This window comes from Pseudocercospora fijiensis (assembly GCF_000340215.1).
Source record: "Pseudocercospora fijiensis CIRAD86 unplaced genomic scaffold MYCFIscaffold_1, whole genome shotgun sequence".
Taxonomy (NCBI): domain Eukaryota; kingdom Fungi; phylum Ascomycota; class Dothideomycetes; order Mycosphaerellales; family Mycosphaerellaceae; genus Pseudocercospora; species Pseudocercospora fijiensis.
This window is the reverse complement of record NW_006921532.1, coordinates 6,675,102-6,695,566: the sequence shown is the minus strand read 5'-3', so window position 1 is coordinate 6,695,566 and position 20,465 is coordinate 6,675,102. Positions and strand designations below refer to the sequence as shown.

Below are 20,465 nucleotides of genomic sequence, written 5' to 3'. Positions count from 1 at the left end.
TATGCTACTATAACTACACATTCATCGCTATATCCTTTACTCGAAGGTCTCGTTATCGTTATTACCCTACGCTATCTCTAAGTCTTCCTCCTAATTGCGACGTAATCGATTATCGAAGGCCTACTAACGCGCCTATTTATTAACTAAAGCAATTTAAATGCGTGTGTCTTTATCAATCTCCTTATCTCTAGTATCTATTATCTTAGTGTCTTGCTCTTGCTAGGTGCCCTAGTCGTACTAAGTACCCTATTAGCTGTCTATAATATTACTAGCTCGAAGGAGTTGTCCTAACTAAGACTACTAGGCTCGGCGGTTAGCATTAACATTACGCTAGAAGGTCTCGTTATTAAGGAACTCGCTAGCGACTTGTCGATCGCTAAGACGACCCTAATCTTAATCGGTACGACGCTTCGGAACACTTATACTTAGGCCGTTAATAACAACCTCGTTACGGGCGGCTATATTGCGCAGCGCATCGGTAAAGTCAAGGCCCTATATACGACGGCTATAGACCTCTATAAAGTTTCGACGTAGCACCCTAAGTAATATACGCTTTCTAGGAACGATAAGTGTTATAAGTATACGCTCGAGGAACGGAAGAGATGCGACCGGAAGGGTAGCTTCCTCGTTAGAAGACTTAGGCTGCTAGCCTAGACTACGAGACTCTATCTTAGCAATTTCAACTAAGTCTGCCTCGAGTTAGGCCTCTTCTTCTTACTAACGACGACGGAGAGCCTCTTCCTAGTCCTATTCTCGCGCGCGTTACTACTAAAGACAGTGTTCCTACTAAGCTTATAGAGTCTACAGATCGCGCTGCTATTAACGTTCGTTACGCTTAGCAGCCTTAATGTCTAGGTGCGGTAGGTCGGAGGAAAGCATAGCTCTAGGCGGCAACGTTCGCTGCTTCTTGCGGCGAATGTAATTAGTATAGCGGTCGATATATAACTTGTATAGCTTACCCTTAAAGCGGTCGTAATTGAAAGGCTCGTCGAATAGGATGTTATCGAGGTTGCGGAAGCGAGAGCAAGCAATATAAGTTAAGGCAGGCGTAAAGTCCTTCTTAGAGATGTTAAGAACACCCTTATCTAATGTTATGCCCTACGACTTATAAACTATAATAGTATATACGATAGTTAGTAGGAACTAAGTACGGGTGCATTAGCTATTAGTGCGATCGTTGTACTTCTATTCGCGCCGAGAAGGCACGATAGGCACTATATTCGATAGTAGACTATTAACTTCCTAGTTTAGTATCGGTCTAGAATACTCGTCTAGCTCGACTAGTACAATAGCCGGCATATCCTCGTTAACAACCTCTTAATCGGTACGTAATGCGTCCTTAGCCTAGATTACATCGCGGACGGTGCCTATACTGCTATTAATAATACCCTGCTATACCTAAAGGTTCTTAGTTACTATAACGCGGGCGTTAATACAGATTAGAAGGATCTTGTATAGGTTTTCGCTAGTCTCGTAGTTAGCTTAGGCAGCATAACGACCTGTATGTTTAGCCTTAATAGGCTTAATCGGTTGCTAATTGTCGCGCATTAAGGTATAGTTAAGAGTCGATACCTACTTCTTGTAACTAAACAGCCGGATCGTATCCTTGAATTGTACTAGATAAGGATAAGAAGCATCTCGGATACGGGTCGTAAGAGTCTGCTATTACTTAATAGTCAACTTGCCTAGACCTGCACGCAGACCTTTAAGCGCATCTTTGAATGCCTATACTACTAGGTCATTTCCTTGCTAGCGTTGAATAACATTAAGCTAAATAGTCTCGTTAAAGAGATACTATATATACCGACCTAGGACAACTTTAGGTAAGTTAGTTAGGGTCGGTCTGCTAAAAAGAGGGCGGCCTCTAATCGGGAGTAATTAACTAAAGTCGCCGCATATACAGATAGTAAAGCCTCCGAAAGGCAATAAGGTATCGACTTCCGGATTATCTTAATCTTCTTAAGGGTAGCTTGTGTCTTGCTATCCGACCTGTCGTAAGCGCCTGTCGATCTAGTATAGCTCTACTAAGTCAATTATTGACTTCTTATTAATAACAATATAGAGTATGTTGCTTATATATACCTAGAAAGCCGACAATGCTCTACCCTTAAGCGGTATATACTCCTTTATCGTAAGAGGCAAGCGGAAAGCCGAGTGAATTGTAGAGCCCTTAATACTAAAGGTAGCAGCACTAGTTAGAGCAATTCGCATAATAGGGTTTCCTATTTAGTATTATACGCTAGCAGAATCCTACTGTTCTACTATCTCCTTAATAGCGGAAGAGAGAAGCTCAATTATATAGGACTTGCTAACGCCTGCCTTACTATTAATGTTGAGCAAGATCTAATCTAGTACAGTAGCGCTATTTAGTAACTCGTTAGCGTAGTTGTAGATGCGATTATACTAGAGCCGCTATTCTAGGGAGAGGCTATTAACTTTCTACTATAGGTTTGCAATACTACTAATCTTCTAATAAGTATTACTAGTACTACGCTTGTTCTTCTACTAGTCCTTAAGCTGATGTCCGAGATCGTAACGCCTAATATAAGGAGTCTAATTATAGTCCTTATCTAACTTACGATTGCTAAGGTTGTTAAGGTCTTCCTCTTCTTCTATAGGGTTGCGATTAGGGATAGCGCGTACGAGAAGCTCACCCTTAGCTTCTTCCTCTTCTAGATTATACTATTCTTCTTTAAACAGGTCTTTAGTCGGTATAGGCAGATTGATACCGAAGTAGTCGAAAGGATAGTAAGTATAGTTGTAAGAGCACTAGTTATAAGCATCCTACTAAGTGTAAAACTCTTCATCCGCGTAATCGCTAAAGGTATATAGAAGAGTAGGGTATTAGCTATCGAATAGGTAATACAATACGATCTTAGTGCGACAATAGTCCTCGTACGTGCTATTATCTTCCTCCCGATTACCGGAGTACTTCGGAAAGTAATTAAGCAGGCGAGCTTTTGCCCGAGGTCGCATCTTGAATATACTAAAGTCCTAACGAGTTAAGAACTCAAAGAGGGTAAGATTAGGCCGGTTTAGGAGGTCCGACTTAGCAAATTTCTTAGGTAAGATGCTAAGACGATCAATATACTTAAGCAGCGGTAACTTGCCTTATATAACGATCTCGCTAGCTCGCTTATTATATCGCTTGACTTTCGCTTAATTCTAAGGAAGGCGACAATCGAAGCTCTATACTTAACGCGAGCCCTATAAAAGAGGTAAACTAAGCAACTAGTAGCAGGCTTCCTATACTAAAATATCTCTCTTACCGATAAGCTTGTTTATTATCTTTACGAAGAAAGAGACTATAGGCCGATTAGCATTCTATAGATAAGGACTAAGCTACTTAGCAATGTCGAGTAACGGTATACTACGCTTCTCTGCCTTACTATAGTACTTAGCAAGATAGTCGACAACGGTGCCTTTAGACGTGCATAGAGCGAAGTCCGTATTCGCTAGCTAAGCTATAGAAACGGTGCGGTTATAGCCATTTATCTAGGGATCGTTGCGAGGTCCGTTATATATAAAATGCCGAGGGTTAAGATCTCTACTAATACGTGCTTCGTCGTAGAGTTCTCGAGGATAATAGAAGCGACAACTACGTATACTAGTGTCCTTGTTCTTACGCTAACAGTACTCGTAGCCGCATTTGTAACGCTAAACTCTATTAAGGTTCAATATTAGCAGATATGCCGTATTACGTAGCTTATCTAGTCGCATAGACAGCACTATAGGCTCTCCTAGCTGTAGACTAGTCCGGTTAGGGTCTAGTTAGAAGGCAGTGACATAACGACCCTAGAACTTAGCTAGGGTAGTCCGGTCCGTGTCTATATTAGACTTCGGAAGAGGTAAGAGATCTTACTAGGTCTCCGGATCGATATCGGTTTAGAGCTAATATATGCCGTAATTGTAAGAGCTGCTACGTGCCTAGAATTTAAAGCGATTCTAGTAATCGACAATGCCGAACTTAGGCTTAAGCACTATTCGCTATAGGAGGGTATAGCGACGATAGTAGTAATAGGTAGCGATAGCTAGATTGTCTCGTACATTGTCGCGGGCAATCTTGCGCTACTAATGCTTATCGCCGGTAGGGATGTTAGGCATATGCTTCTATAAAGACTACTACTAGTTGTCTGTAGCGCTAAAGGTAAGAAACAGGTAAGGCGTACCGAGAGCTATAATATAGATCTCAAGCTGCTTCCGCTTGCCGATCTAGAAGGTACGGGTGCCTCGCAACTTGTCGGCGTATCTTATAAGGTTAGACAGTACCTTCTTTAACTTATTATCGTTATATAAAGCCAGAGCCGCCTTTAGATCCTTAAGCGAGATCTCTTAATATTTAGGGTTCTACTATACTACGAAATCCGCAATACGATTGCTCTACTTTCTTATCGATATATTTAAAGCGACGTAACGGAAGCGTAGGTACTATACGAAGCGGCCGTCTTAGTATTTAAGTATATGCTCGATGTATTCCTCGTATAATACGGTGCGCTATCGGCATTCTACGAAGTCCGCAATACCTGTTAGATAGAGTGTTAGAAAAGCGAGAGATAGCAATACTACCGACTTGTTAAATTTAGACAGCGGTATACGATCGAATAGCGGCAAGGTTAAGTAATTCTATAGCGGATCTCTAGGACTATCGTACTAAGAGGCTTGTATACGGAGCTCGTTGTCCTTGTCCTAACGCTGCTACTCCTACTAATCGACAACCTCTTACAATTGCTAGCGTTAGTCTTTAGGTAGGCGAGCTTAAGGCAGAGCTAACTCAAATGGGTAGTTAGCAAAGTCGTCTTCTTCCTAGCTAGAGACTTCGGCTTGTTTAGATAGCTGCTAGGCGGATGCGTTCGGAGGTAGCGGGGGAAGATTATCTTCTATATAGTACTAAACATTAATGCGATTGATCACATTATTATCTTATAGTAGGCTAGATAAGCGGTTCTTATCGATAAGGATACTAGAATAGCCCTTGTAGTTGTCTTTAAGATATAACAGCTACTAACGGATAACAGCTTAACGGACGCGGAAGTCGCGCTTAAATATACGCTTCGTAGTCTCGTCGCCCTATGCTAGTCGTAGTAGAACAGTCTCTAAGTGTTTAGGAAGTAGCGGAAGCTCCTACTAAAGCTTGCCTATATCGCGAAGAAAGTTAACGACGTTGTTCTTATATCGGTACTAAGCGCCCTTAATAAGCCGCAGCTCGACGTATATATAAACACGTACGATTAGGATCTCTTCTACTATCGTTAGCTTCGGTAGGTATACTAGGTACTCGCCTAGGTCTATAAGGTTAGCTACTAACATAAGATTAGGCTCTTTAGGCCGCTTGCTAAAGTCGCGTATTAAACGGCACTTCTTATAGATATTATATATAGGAGAGTCTTCGCGGGTGTCTAGTTATATATTAAACTAACGCTCTTTATATCCCTTCTATAGTTCCTTATTCTAGTAGGTCTCTATCTTCTCTTCTTCTAATATAGTAAAGAAGTTCTTAACTAAGTCGTAGTTAATGTCGGTAAGAGCCTTTTAGCTATTAAGATCGGTACGTACTTAAATCGGTAGATTAACTAGATCGGTAGTAAGGAAATAGTTGCGAAGGTCCTACTTTTGTCGATCTACGCGGGCACGCTCGCGCTATCCTAGTCGAGGTGCGCGATAAGATAGTAGATTATCGTCGTTACGAACGATACGGTAAGCTATATAGCAATTCTCGAGTTCTTATAAGCCGTTAGGTAAGTAGAACTCGTATCGCTTAGTCTCGTATCGGCGAAGGATATACTACTTATATTAACTAGCCTTATTATTATCTCCTTTAGCACAATAGTAGCAGACGTCGGTATTAGTATCGGCTTTAGGTACGTCGAACTTGCGGGCAATAGCGCGTAGCTAGTCGCAAATGCTACACTTAAACTAGCGTCGAGTATCTCGAATAGGCGGATAATTAGGGTTACTAGCGGGCATGCCGATACTACTAAAGGCAGAGCTCGGTAGAATAGGATTACTACCGTACTTAGTCTACTACTAGCTAGGTTGTCTAGCCTGTAATAGCTGCTAATAGTTACTAGCTAGAACTTTATCGATAGTAGGAGTTAGCAAAGGATCCTTACTAGTACGACGCTCTTAACGATATTAACGAGAGATCGTAGCGACTCGGGTTCGAGCAGTTATAGTTACCGGATCGTCGCTACTATACTAACTACGAGCACGAATCCTAGCGGTACTAGATAATTGCGAAGGAAGAGGCGGAGGACCTATAGATCTAGGCGGCGGAGGTAGAGGGGGATCGCGCTTTGTTAGGTCGCTAGTACGCTATAGCGCAATATCGATATTGCTTAAGGCGGACGATAGGGGCGGAATAGAAGACCGCGGAGTAGGAGAAGGAGCGATAGAGATCGGTTAAGACGCGCCTCCTACTCGCGGGATCGGCGTCGGTATTAGCGTTAGGGTCTTTAATAGACGGCTACGCTTCGAAGGCGTAGGGGCAACGATCTTATTATCGTCGTCCCTATCTCTAGCGTGCTTACTAATAGCTATAGTAACGCTCTTCTTCTTCTTCTAAGCTACTATATTAGTTAAGCGGCATCGAAGATAATAAGCGGTTAGTCTGCCTAGCTTAGCTAGAGTAGCGCGAAGGTTCCTAAACTAGCTGCCCTTCTTCCGCTTGCTATACGAGGTATAGGTACAGACTCGACTACCGGGAGTTCTAGCGTTAACCTCTTTATCGTCGAGGTCCGTATTATCGAGGTCGTTATCGTCTTAGTCGGGAGGCAGCGCTTTCTTAAATAGATCGCCGCCGCTAGGAGGGCCTTGTCTACCTAGAGCACCGGCTATAGCTTGCTAGCCGAAATGCGTAGCTATCTTAGTATATAAGTTGTTAGAGTCGAGGTTGCTATAAGGAAGTACGAAGCGGAGTAGAAGGGAAAGGGAAAGGAGAGGGAACGCGGCCTCTGTTTGCGTAGTAACGTCTAACTAGGAAGGCAACACTATGCCGAATTAGGCCTAGAAACTTAGAAAAGGAAGTAGTAAAGGTGCGGCTTCTTGTATATAATAGATTGCGCTTGCTATACCTAACCGAGACACAACCTACAAAGTATACGTATATCGCTATTAAAGTATATAGGCATATATACGTCTTTGCAAGCGCTAGCGCTTAGAGGGAGGGGGGCTAGTCGTCGCAAGCTCCTCCTAAACCCCCTAGTCTCTTACCGCGCGGAGTGCTCCTATCTTTACTAACGTTAGCGCTTAGAGGGAGGGGGGCTAGTCGTCGCAAGCTCCTCCTAAACCCCCTAGTCCCTTACCGCGCGGAGTGCTCCTCTCTTTGCTAACGTTAGCGCTTAGAGGAAGGGGGGCTAGTCGTCGTAAGCTCCTCCTAAACCCCCTAGTCCCTTACTACGCGGAGTGCTCCTATCTTTACTAACGTTAGCGCTTAGAGGGAGGGGGATAGTCGTTCCTCCTAAACCCCCTCCCTTACCGCGCGGAGTACTCCTACCTTTGCTAACGTTAGCGCTTAGGGCAGAGGGGAATAGTCGTTATAGGCTCCTCCTATACCCCCCGTACCTACCGCGCGGAGTGCTTATATTAGATGCCTTAGGTTCCGTCGTTATCGTATTAATTACTTTTGTTAGCGTTATTTGCTAAAAGTGTGCTTAATCGACTTAACTTAGTCGGCTTCTATCTAGATTTAAGATTGCTTAGAATAGGGTTAGGTCCGGGACTGCTTATTTATTAATAATGTTAATTATGCTTCTAGTACGTAGATTAAACGCTTAACCCTTTAGCCTTATTAAACCTCACCTCGCTGCCTGCCTCTTACACTTCCTTCTAACTACGCTACTATAGCTATCGACGATAAGGGGATATAGGTATGTAAGAATTCACGCCTCGCGTCTAATTATAATACGAGCGCGTTCTTATCTGCTACAATAGGCGAACGTAAGAGGTATTATAGCACTACCCCCGCTTTAAGTGTATTCGTCCGAGTTCTTTGCGTCTACTCTAGAACAAACAGACCTAGCCCCCTCTTCTTCGTAGACGCACGCAGATTATATAATCTATCTAAACTAAGCTAGGGTACCGAGTCGTGATTTTAGCAGGTTTCTCAAACCGCCGTAAGCCGCGCTAGCCGGGTTCTTAGTTGCCTTCTAAACTAACTATATAGGGAATTGTCGGTACTATATTATTGCGAGGTTTCTTCGTAAGATCTTATAGTTGCTTTAGCTATTAATTAAATAGGTTTAGTAGCCTTTGCTTATCTATTAAAAAACTCAGTTCGTCTAGTTTCTATAGACACACTACGGTATACGCCGAAGAGTAAGCGTAATAGGCATATTTACTTAGTTAACTTATAATATGTTTCGAAGGGCTAGGGTATAACGAGATTTAACCCGCTAGAAAGCCCCGGCTAATTCGCTCTATAGTTTTGCTCTAGCATTGTCCTTCTCTTTTGCTGCCTATGTTCCTACTAGTTCACCTCTTTCTTCTTAAATACTGCGCATCGGAGCCGGCGCGTGTCGGAGCCTACGTAGTTAGCGTATTCGGAAGCGTACATTTGTCGCGGTCGGTAGCGTACATTTAGCGTATACGGAAGCGTGCAATATCGCGACAAAGGCTATTATTGTTATTGTTGTTTTGATTGTTAGTAACGTAAAGCAGACTTATTCTTGCCTTAGGACTCAATACGTGATTATAATTCGAATTTCCGACTAATAAGAGAAGCCGCTTTATTTTGCGGGCGCATCTTTGAAATTTAGCCTCCCTATACTACGACTGCTATACTGCCTATATTCACTAACTAATCGCATATGCATACGTTGTATAGCACTAATCTGATTTGTTCTCGAGCTCTACGCTAGATCTACTAGACACCTTCTACAACTATTTACTCGCTTCGCTCGCTTAGGTTGCTCTAGGTACCTGTTAGATCTGTCGCTCCGCTCGAATAACGCTAACCTATCTTCTCCGTATATGCGTTCTAAGACAGCTATAGTTGCCTAGTAGTACGGTTTCGCTTTACCTTAATGCTAAGGAACTATAACAGTTGTCTAAGATTATTAAGCTCGTATTCCTTTATTAGCTTCTGCTTAAGCTCTATTGCTTTCTGCCTATATTAGCGGTAATATAAGAGCACTATATCGTCTATATAGAAGAAGATAAATACCTGTTTATCTAGGTCGGTATATAGGCAATCTATATTATCTACTAGTTGTATACTAAGCTTATTCTCGAGAGTAGTTGTAAGATAGTTATACTATAACCTTAGTGATTCCTAGAGACTATATAGTGCCTATAGCAACTGTAATACCTTTCCTTTCTATTTAAAGCCTTCTAGTAGCTTTAAGTATAGTATATAGGGTAGGCTAGCATTTAGGAAGGCATTAACAGCGTCTATTTATTTAGCCTCTAAGTCGAAGGTCGAGGTAATTACTATTAAGGCTCGGAACACTTTTGCTACTAGTGTAGAAGCATATGTATCTAGGTGTATATTCTTCTATAGATCACCCCTTACGCATACTCGTACCTTGAATTTTACAAGCCTTCCTTTAGTATCGCCTTTATACTTAAATACCTATATAAGTAGTAGTAGGTTATAATTGTGTTCCCCTATATCTACCTACTTGAATATATTAGTCTTTAGAGCCTTGTTAAATTCTACTCTTGCAGCGTGTATCTAATACTCTTTAAATTTGCTCTTTATAACTTAACGCTAGTTACGTAGCTCGGATAGTAGGTCTGCTACCTTCGGAGTAAGGGTCGGGTCGTCTTTATTACGAAGAAGTAGTAGTAGCTCTAGTAAAGGTAAATTAGGCGGATTAGGCTCGTTAGATCGACTAGGTTATACGAGGCGTACTTTATACTCGGCGGCTATATAGAGGTTACTAAATAATAGAAGGTGTTTCGCTTATTCTCGATTGTAGCGGATTGCGGCTGCTCGTTGTCGCTTATTTAGATTGTTAATACGGTAGTATAGACCGCCTATATTTAGTAAGTAACGATAGGATATATTAGCGGCTTCAATTAGCATTAGCAATTTAGCTAGCTTAGTATGTAGCAAGTTAAAGTCTATATTATCTATATAACCTAGTGCGTCTATATTGTTAGTAGGGGCTTTATTGCTAGTATCGTTCTTAGGTTGCTAATTAATAGTTAATCTATCTAGCACGTTATTACGGGGTTGTAGTGCCTCGCGTAGATTAATTGGAAAGTCTTGTTTCTATAGTACCTATATAGGCTAAAGCTTAGCTAGTACTAATAGTAGTTCTTAAGGTAGGTCTTGTCTAATAGGCTTATCTGCTAGCCCTATAGGGTCAACTATTATAAGTCGACTAGGTCCTATTAGTATATCTACCCCCTTAGCTCTAAACCTAATAAGGTCTAGAGGTGTATCGTATGCTTCTCGAAGCTCGTTAAATTAATACTCCGAGGCGGGTACTTATACTTCTTCGAGATTACTAAACTAAGTCAGTTCTTAGTTAGTTAGGTTAACTCTAAGATTATTATCGTATCTATTATAGAACAGGGTTTTATTAAAGATAATATCTCTTGTCCGTAGGACTATTATACGTAATAGTACCTAAATCCTATAGATTGAATAGCCTTCGTAACTATATAGGTATCTAATATAAGTGCGAGAAGCTACCTTTATAGTCCTTAGCAGGATGTCCTTTCGCTTTTCCGTACTATAGATTAGTAGATAGGCTCGTATACTAAATTAATATAAATAGGCTATATTAGGTTTATATCCTATTCCAATCTTAAATAGTGTCCTTATTGCATAGTCGGTAGAGCGTAACCTTAGTAAACGGTTAATTAAGAAGGTTGCTATATAGACTCCTTCTAGCTATAGCTTGTATAGAAAGCGTATATATATTATAAGGGCCCTAGCTACTTTAATAATAGTACGGCCCGCTCGCTCTACTAGATCTTGCTTAGGGGTATATAGTGCTAATAGCCTCTAGGTAGTATAGTTATTACGTAAATAGGACCGAAAGCGCATTCTACTAATAGCTCCCTTATTGTCGGATAATAGGTAGATAATATCCCTTCTAATACTACGTATAAATAATACTAGTTAGTTCTAATATTGCAACAAGGTTGATTTAGTTCGATTGCTAATAGTCTAACTAAAGTAAAGTCCTATATTTAAGTCGTATGCGTAGAAGATATACTAGTCGCTATTGTAGGCCGTATCTAGTTGCATTAAATCGGCTGCAATGTGTCTATATAGGGTTAATATCGATACGTTATAGTGCCTTAGCCTCCTAGAAATAAGCTTCTTGCCCTTTGCTTATGTATATATAGGGTATAGCGGTGTTCTTAGTACCTTATTGTTATGTATATAATCCCTTTTTATCCTATTAACTCTGTTAACTAGCTCTTCTACTCTTTTAGCGCCTAGGTGCCTAAACACCTTATATATTTGCTTAAATATAAGCTTTCTTAGTAGTAGTAGGCGTGCGGAGCGGCGAGCTGTTATATATAATAATAGGGGGAGTTAGAATAGGTATTTAAGCGGCTTGTTATCTAAATCGACTAGCTACTTAGTTAGTAGTAGTGCTTTATCTACTTTGCTAACAATGTCGAAGTAGGGCATCCCTTATATTAGTCTAATAAACTTAACTAGTAGCTTGTATTGTAGGCTATAGAGGGTGTTATCTATTTCTTAGTATTTGAATCCTCGTTAAAAGAAGAAGGCACCTCTTACGATATTAGTATAGAAGTTAGGGATGTAAAGGTATTCCCTTAGTTCAATCTATAGGGGCTTGCTACTAATAGCTATAATAGTAAAGGATGCTATTCCGATAGCTACTACCTTGTTATAACTAGTGCTAGTTACTATAGTCGAGGAAGCTAGTAATAGAAGTAGTATAAAATTAAAGCGACTAGGATAGTTAATAATATTGCAGTTTAAACTACTATCGTATATTAGGCTATTAAATAGATTCCACTCTGTTAATGCTGCTATACTAAGGTAGGCGGTAGGTCTAATTGCTCTAGCAAATAATAATAGCGTACTAGAATAGAAGAAGCAGGCAAGGGAGAGCTTATCTAGTATAGAATCCTCGTTACTTTCTAGTCTATAGTGCTCTTAAGCGATTTTAATAGCTAGTAGGTCCTTAAAGAACTTAGCCTGCCTTAGATAGAAGCTCTTATTCTTACGTAGGTATCCCTCGAAGTGTCTTAGCTTAGCCTTCTACTTGTTGTCCTTATCCTTCTCTTTAACCTAGTTACGTAGGCGGTAGTTAACTATATTATATTTGCCTCGGTTCTTATATGCCTTCTTCTTACTAATACTAGTAAGCTTAGTATATGTCTTTAGTATACGGTTTCTACTATTACTACGGCCCTTGTTCTTATTAGGCTTTTTACTATCGTTTTCTTCGGCTGCTTACAAAGCGGCGTTAGTACTAGCTTTACCTATTTCTTCGTAGATAATGCTAAATAATAACCCCTTCTTAGTAGAGGCTCCTAGTATATTGCGGGCATATTCTCGTACTATACTAATTAGTTAGAGGAAGTAATTAGTATTAGGTAAGGCCTAATGCATTATATAGAGTCCCTTTCCGTAGGTTTTATCTATATTCGTAACTGCTATATAGAGATAGACTACTAGGTTATCTAGTTCTAAGTATTGTATACGCCTTATCTTCTTATATAGGTTAAGCTATTCCTTATACTACTATTCTAGGTCCTTAACTTGTCGTAAACCTATTAGTCGAGCTAGTTCCTTACTAACTATCGTCCTTTACTATTATATATTTAGAGCAAGCTTGTCCTTTAGTCGTATAAGAACAATACGCAGTATTAGCACTATTATATTATTATTATCGGTAATTTCTAAGTAATAGCGTACGTCTATAGTAGTAGCTAGGTATTCGATAGACTTGTTATATACTAACCTAAATCGATTAAACTCGGCTAACTAGACCCTATAGATATCTATTGCTATTTTAATACCTTACTAGTAAAGAGGGTTAACTAGTATACGTACTAAGTCTAGTATAGGAGTTATAGGCTATGCTAGTTCTATAGGTTTATTAGTATATAGATTAGTATATATCTAGGTCTCGTATCTAGTAAGATATGTCTTAGTTTGCTTAAACTAGCGGTCCTAGTCGTTTAGTCCTCGAAGGGTAATATATTTAGTACCGCTAAGGCGACTAGCTAATAAGAGAGCTATTATTAACGATATACTAATCTTATAGGCGCTTATAGAAGCTTAATTGAATAGTGTTTTAGTGCTAATAAGACTACTAATTGTTATCTTATACTATAGAAGTCTCTAATACTATAGATTTCCGGGCTTATAACTATTACGTATAGCGTAGTAGATTACTTACGTAATACTACCTTGCTAGCTGTTTGATATAGCTTCGTTAATTGCCTATATTCTGCTTATTCTATAGTCTAAAATACAGTGTAGAAATCCTTCTCCTGCCAAGAAGTCACGTGCTGTCATGTGACTGAGCTTACGCGTCACAGCCTGCCCTACCCTACCCTACCCCTACCCCTACCCATCAGCCCATCCGTGGCTCAGCCATCCGATCCGACCTGAGTGTTTCTGGTCACAGGCTCATGTCAACCAGCGGCCATATGCCCATCTGATCCGAGCTGCAACTTTTCGCTGCCGTTCAATGCCCATCCTGACGTCGCTGAGCTCCTCGGCTTCATCACTAAACTCTCTGTATATTTCTGTCGGCATAGCTTTCTGTGCAAATTGCCGTAACACATGTACCTCGCAGAGCAGTAATCCTTGGTCTTTGTACAATAGCTCGCCATACTCTGTGGGCTGGCTGCTGGTGAGGATGCGATCGATATTACGCAGTTGCCTGAGCATTTTGCCCTGTTTTCGAGCTGCGCTGGAACCACGCTTTTCTGAAAGCGATGATCGAATGTAGTGCGTGACACCATATGCCACGAGAAGTCCTGGAGTGAGACTGATGAATCCAATCAAAAGTTCCTGTGATTTCAGCAGCGAATCGATACCACCCATGGCGACCTCGACGTCTACTTTCGTCTTCTGAATCTGGATGAGAAGTGCTCGAATCAGGTTTCCGCGGACAGCGCCCATCAGAGGGGAAGTCAAGTCCTTCTCATATGCTTTGAGAACGGGTGTGAGGTCTCCTTCTCTGACCTTTGCCCGAATATCCGCGATCTCAGCCTCACTTAGGCTTGATCCCGATTCAGTCGCATTGCCAGGATTATCAACAGCAAAATCGACGACCATACGCTCAAGGCTTTCCCTATCACCTTCAAGTGATCGTTTCGACATGATGCTGATCTCACTGCCTTCGTCATGGCGGATCGTGCGAATGACATTCCTAGTAGGCTCAAGAACCCAGTTCTGCCAGAAGTCTACGACAGTAGCGCCAAGATCCTGGATCCATTGGACGACTTCGGCTTTTCGGTTGACTAGCATCCTTAGAATGGTTGATGAAAACATGACACCAGATGCGATTGGTAGCCAGTATCGGACGAGGCGAGGAGGTTTGCCGTGTTCCCTCGCCAATGCTCTGGTGGAGTCGGAGTACTGCGATAGTCCTAGTGTGATGACTCTGGACAGTCTTTCAGCAACAGATTGCGGAAAGACAGCCACCTCATTCGACTCCAGAGCATAGAGAGGGTCCTCGTCCGTGAGAGCCGCGATTGATGAGTCGAATTTGTCAACTGGCGTATCGAGGTCGTTGATCTTCACCAGGACGGCTTCCATTAATGCCACATTCCGTGCCACCGAAGCTCTCCATTTGTGCTGCACATCCTGCGTCACAGGACTTGAGACACCTTCTCCATGTCCACTTTCGTTTGCTAGCCCTTCACCAAGTAGAACTCCCAGCGCATTTGCATTCCGTATCCTGACTTTCTTCAACGCTGCCTGCTTCTGCCGTACCTCGCCCTTGATCCTAGTCACGGGCGAAAGCATCTGCTTGTGCACTTCTCTTACGCTCTTCTCTTTCACGACTTGCCTTACGAGACCATAAAACTGCTTCCAGCGTTCTGTCAATGTGTCGCTCGCATCTTGGCTCGCGCCTCTAATGCTGAAATTTCCACCTCGCGCCTTCACGTCGTCCCATATGTTGCTACTCCAGGCCCAGAGCCGTAATGGTGATGTCTGTATACTGTACAGAGCCGTATACTGCTGTGATCCTAGCACTTCATCCCAGTACCATATGTCATCAGACAGCCGTACAGCTTCGTCCAAGATGCTGCTCAAAACGTGCCCGTATACTTGTGTGGTGGCCTTCGACACCAGAAGCCACTCGAGCTCGGTCTCAAGCTCGTCTCTTACTGGAGCCTCTGCATCTTCTCCTCCACTTGATGTAGTTGCCTCTGGCCTATCGCTCAACGCTGAAAGTGCTGTTTGTATCTGCCATGGCTTGAGGAGAAATCTGCTCTCAGAGCTGCCAGGCGTGAGGCCTCTGATTGCTGTTTGAAGGGCTGCGATTCGCTCGGGAGGTAGGGAACGTTGCGAGTCGGTCGGAAAGTCTGTTTGAGCTCGCGTGAGAGTTGGAGACTGTGCGGCAGCTGCTGGCAGCGACGCGAGTTGGAGACGATCGAGTTGCGCGTCGATGCGCTGGACCTGGTCCAGAACGAAGCTCATCTTGCTGGAGATGGCTTAAAGTATAGCTGTTTCCTGGCGCATAGGTTTGAGCTCGCGTGAGAGTTGGAGACTGTGCGGCAGCTGCTGGCAGCGACGCGAGTTGGAGACGATCGAGTTGCGCGTCGATGCGCTGGACCTGGTCCAGAACGAAGCTCATCTTGCTGGAGATGGCTTAAAGTATAGCTGTTTCCTGGCGCATAGGTTTGAGCTCGCGTGAGAGTTGGAGACTGTGCGGCAGCTGCTGGCAGCGACGCGAGTTGGAGACGATCGAGTTGCGCGTCGATGCGCTGGACCTGGTCCAGAACGAAGCTCATCTTGCTGGAGATGGCTTAAAGTATAGCTGTTTCCTGGCTATGCGCTCATCATCTCTCCAAGATCTAGATACAGGAAGTACAAGACAACGATTGACAAATACTAGGAAGTGTTGTGGACCGCGGGCGCGTTCCAAGAGTGGCAGCGCAGAGGTCACCCACGTTCGAAAATTTTCGGCTTGGCGTTGCTTAAAAAAGCGAGCGTCCACCAGCTGAGCTATATCAGCTTCCCCGGATTTCTTGGCATAGATGGGCAGATATATACACGCAAAACCCGAGGACGTTCAGCCAATCAGATACACTACTGACGAGGGTAGTAGATGCGGGCGCCCCGAGGCCCAATCGTTAGACTACGCTTTATTGAGGGCCCCTCCGGGGGAGCAGGGGCTGGCCGGCTACTCACAGTGTTTACCATTCTGTATTCCCGAGTAGGACTGTAATCCCCCGACCGTGTAGCTGATTCTACGCTATAATATAGCACACGTTGAAGCTATACGGGTCGGGAATGGGTACTTCCGGAGGGTGTTTGGTTGGCTTTTTTTTTTTTTAAAAAAAAAAGACTAAGGTAGAGGAGATTAACTACGAACAATATTTTATTATTACAATCGTTAAAGCCTAAATTTTAACTACAATCGACGACTATCGGATTTAGAGTCTAGTATTCGGTTAGTATATGTGTTAGTATTAATACGATTCTAATAAAAATTATACTATAAGTCTATATATATATATATAATATATAAGATAGTATATATAGCAAGGGGAAATATAAACGTATATATAGAAATTAAATATACTAGTTAAGGGGATATATTTATAATGCTAGTATATAATATATTATAAGAGTATTAGGATAGATTAGGACAATATTAGTAGAAACTATACCGTTATTACCGGACAACTTAGTCCGTTATAAACCCTAGATATATTCGAAAATCAAAGAAATATATACGTTTACTTAAATTATAGAATTAGAGCCGCGCGAGTTAGTACAATAGTCTAGCAACTTGTTAAGTTACTTAGATAGGAACTCGATAATAGAATTTCCTCTTAGTAGTTACAGCCTATTATAAACGCCGTCCAAGTACAAAACTATATATAGTAGATTAATATACAAAGTACTCCTCCTCGAAAGTTGAAACCTAACTCCGATATAGCGCCGCCTAAGCACAAAACCATATATAGTAGATTAATATACAAAGTACTCCTCCTCCTCGAAACCTAACTCCGATATAGCGCCGCCTAAGTACAAAACCATATATAGTAGATTAATATACAAAGTACTCCTCCTCCTCGAAACCTAACTCCGGTATAGGACTACTACCTCCTATCCCACCAGCCATTAGGTACTCCTCCGGGGGCCCCTCCGGACGGGGTATAGTAGGCGCTCTTCGCCTCGGTAGTAACGTAGGGCTAGGATCCGCCGGGCTAGGTGATAAATCCGGCGATACCGAGCCACCCCATAATTCCTCCTGCGTAGTTCCATGCCGTAACGGACTCCTCTGCCTAGTATCCCTTAAAGACGGCCGGAGGATAGGTGGAATCCGAACCGGCGAAGGATCGATACTCTTACGGAGGGTAGAAGGTGTTTTCCTAGTCGAGACTGAAGGAATAGACCTTGGCGAACCAAAGGCTAGACTTTGTGTACGTATACTACGTGGCGTAGTAGTAGGGCTAGTAATTTCGACAGATAGGAGTTGCTTCGTCCGTTCTAGCCAATCTAGATCCCTATCTTTCGTAATATCGGAGATACCAAAAGTAATATCCGACTTTACAAAGTCTTGTTCGATAGCGAGGTCCTTATAGGCCCTAACCCTCGATAAGGCTACGTAGAATGCCCCGGGAGATACTTGCTTCTCCCTAAGGTTTACGACAACCCGATCTAAAGTCATACCTTGCGACTTATGAATCGTAATCGCATAGCAGGTTACTATAGGGAATTGCTCGCGCCATTGTGTCTCCGTAGTACCGTAAGTACCGCGTGCCCTCCGTACGGGAAAGATAGGCACAACCGCACCCTTCCGGGCCCCCCCCCGAGCGTCGATCTGCTCGTTTAGTCCAACCCCACGAAACTCGGGAAAATAAACGAGTAGACAGCGAGGCATAGTATCCCGGGGACTCTCTACGTTCCTCGGTCCTTAGAAGAATATATAGTTGGCCGCGGCTACCATTAACTAAACCCATCTCCGTCCAGATATTCTGACATAGAAGTACCGGACATCCAATAACTAAGTATAGCTCGGAATAGAGTCCTTGAAACTCTTTCTCGTCAAGCCGACTACTCGAAATAGAGTCGTGCTTAGCGCTAATACAAAGTATCGGATATTCGCTAGCTAAGAGTTGCGTACGATTAAACTGCTCTACCGTAGTACGATAGGAGTAAAGCCGGATAGCAGACTTAAAGTCTCTCTGTATTGCCTCCCCGAAGGGCGTAAACGTACGCTGTCTAAGAAGATTATAGTGCCTATCTTCTACCTTATTAACCCGGACGGCTTGTAGGGCATCCTTAAATTGTAGGGCAGTCTTATCCTGCCCGGATTGCCGGACAACCTGTGACAAACGTAGCGTATACTTAAAGGCTCGGTAGCAATTACGACCGGAGATATCTATAGCGTTATATAAACGCTTAGTAGTAAAGAGAGCGGTAGCCGCGACGGGCGGAAGCTGACAGAAGTCCCCGGCTAGAAGAATACTAAACCCGGCAAAAAAGTCGGTAGAGGCCTTAGTTTCAGGAAAGATCTCGAATAGGCGCTGATTAATCCAACCTAGTAGACGAATACTAAGCATAGATTTCTCGTCAATTACTATAAAACGCACTCCTTCTAACCGTCGGCGGCAGACCTTTCTAGCCTCGTCTCCAAGTTCGTCTAAGATAGGATCGACTTGAATAGGTAGATTAAAGAAGGAATGAATAGTATAGCCATCGATATTAAACGCCGCTGCCCCAGTAGGGGCAAGTCTAACAATAGGACTTCGAGTACTACCTTCAGTACGCCGCGCAAGAGCCTGTAACCGAGCCGAGAGTAGCTCGATTACATAGGACTTTCCGGTACCCGCCTCGCCGTCGAGATTAATTAATAGCTGCGGGGCGCCTTCGGAGTTGGCGGGCGCCCCTAAGCGGGTACCGAATGGAAACTCTCGGACAAACTGTTCGTAGTTCTTAACAAAGACACTATATACTGCCGCTTGCCCCGGATTTAGTGATAGATAGGCGTTGGATGCCTGAGATTCGACATCTAAATTCGAGGTCGAACTTTCCTTTAACCGCCGCCAATAGTTATTCCGAGCTAGCGGTTCGTAAACCTCGGGTATAGTATCCTTAAAACGGCCACAGTAGGGACTCCAGTCAGCAGAAATATCAATACCCCGCTGTCCTAACTCGAGCTCCTCGCGAATCCGATTATTATCGCTAGGATGCTCGTTCCCGAGTTCGTTAAATATAGCCTCCTCATCCTCGGTAATAGGATATTCCTCCTCGAACTCGTCCTCAAAATCCTCGTTCTCCTCGGCTAGACGGCCGTAATAGTCCCTCCTAAGTGTAGGATACTGCGACTCCCGGCGCTCTAATTCCCGGTAGGCAGCCGGCCACGTAGTATAAGAAATAGGCGAGTTTGGGAATCGGAAGGGTAGTACTGGATATACTATCCAAGGGACGTGTAGTACAACCTTAAACCGACAGTACTGCGCGTACTTCGGATCGCTAGTATCGCTAGGATATAGCGGGATATAGCGAAGAATCCGGTCGGGATTTCTATCCGCTAACCTCGTAGGCGGATTCCGGCCTAGATTAAATCTAGTCGCGAACTCGAAGAGCGAAACAGTAGCGTATACTTCCTGTCGATCGCTATACTTCATATAGATCGTCCTACGCGCAGTCTGCTGGGGGTGCCCCTCGCCGAGGTCGTTTAGCCCAAATGGTACCTGTTGCTCTGCCTGCGGTCTACAGTCGAGGTTAACGAACTGCCGCGTACAATCTACTAAATTATAACCTAGTAGAATAAACGAAACCTCTTGTGCGGACCAATCTCTTTGAGAAACTAGCTTATTAAGTAGCTTAGCGGCAAGCGAGACTAAGGGCCTCCTATCAGATATACGGGGCAGGATATCCCGTATAAGTTCTGAATAGGGCTTTGTAGCAACCTCGGCTTTCGAACAGTACTTAACAATATATTGTAGTACTGCCTTAATATCGGTACACGGAGTAAGATCGGTATTCGCTCTCCAGGCCATCGTTAAAAGGGGATTAAAGTGATTAAGGTTCTGATCGTTACACTCGGCAATATATGTAACAAACTTGTCGTTATAGCGATTAGAAACCTCGGCCCTCTCTAGGATAGTACGCGGAAAGTGAAACCGGCAATATTTCGTAGTATCGGCCGCATCTTGTCCCTTCTTACGGCGTAGGCAATAATCGTTACACGAGTGCCGCTGAAGTCGGTTTACAAGATCCGAGAGAAACTCGAGATTGTTTTCTATTTCCGAGGTATCCGAATTTATAGCACTACGGCCAATAGGGGCACCCTGCCGACTAGTATCCGGATTTAAGGCAACGATAT

The 20,465-nt window shown here is 43.1% G+C and overlaps 2 protein-coding genes across 2 annotated transcripts; both read right to left on the bottom strand.

The window, feature by feature from the left end:
* Positions 1 to 819: 819 nt before the first annotated feature.
* Positions 820 to 1,098, bottom strand: MYCFIDRAFT_126243 (uncharacterized protein; the record flags this gene model as incomplete). Its single annotated transcript, XM_007923429.1, has 1 exon — positions 820 to 1,098. A coding segment is annotated over one exon (279 nt), but the record flags the coding sequence as incomplete, so codon positions are not given.
* A 12,280-nt stretch (positions 1,099 to 13,378) lies between these two features.
* On the bottom strand, positions 13,379 to 16,012 carry MYCFIDRAFT_159865 (uncharacterized protein). Its single transcript, XM_007923428.1, has 2 exons — positions 15,892 to 16,012; positions 13,379 to 15,734 (listed from the first exon to the last, which is right to left on the bottom strand). The coding sequence occupies exon 2, from the start codon at positions 15,596 to 15,598 to the stop codon at positions 13,574 to 13,576; it is 2,025 nt and encodes a 674-aa protein (XP_007921619.1). The 5' UTR covers positions 15,599 to 15,734; positions 15,892 to 16,012; the 3' UTR covers positions 13,379 to 13,573.
* Between the last annotated feature and the right edge of the window lie 4,453 nt (positions 16,013 to 20,465).

Coding starts and splice junctions, on each gene's coding strand:
- MYCFIDRAFT_159865 (XM_007923428.1), bottom strand. CDS start 15,598: ATGAGCTTCGTTCTGGACCAGGTCCAGCGCATCGACGCGCAACTCGAT.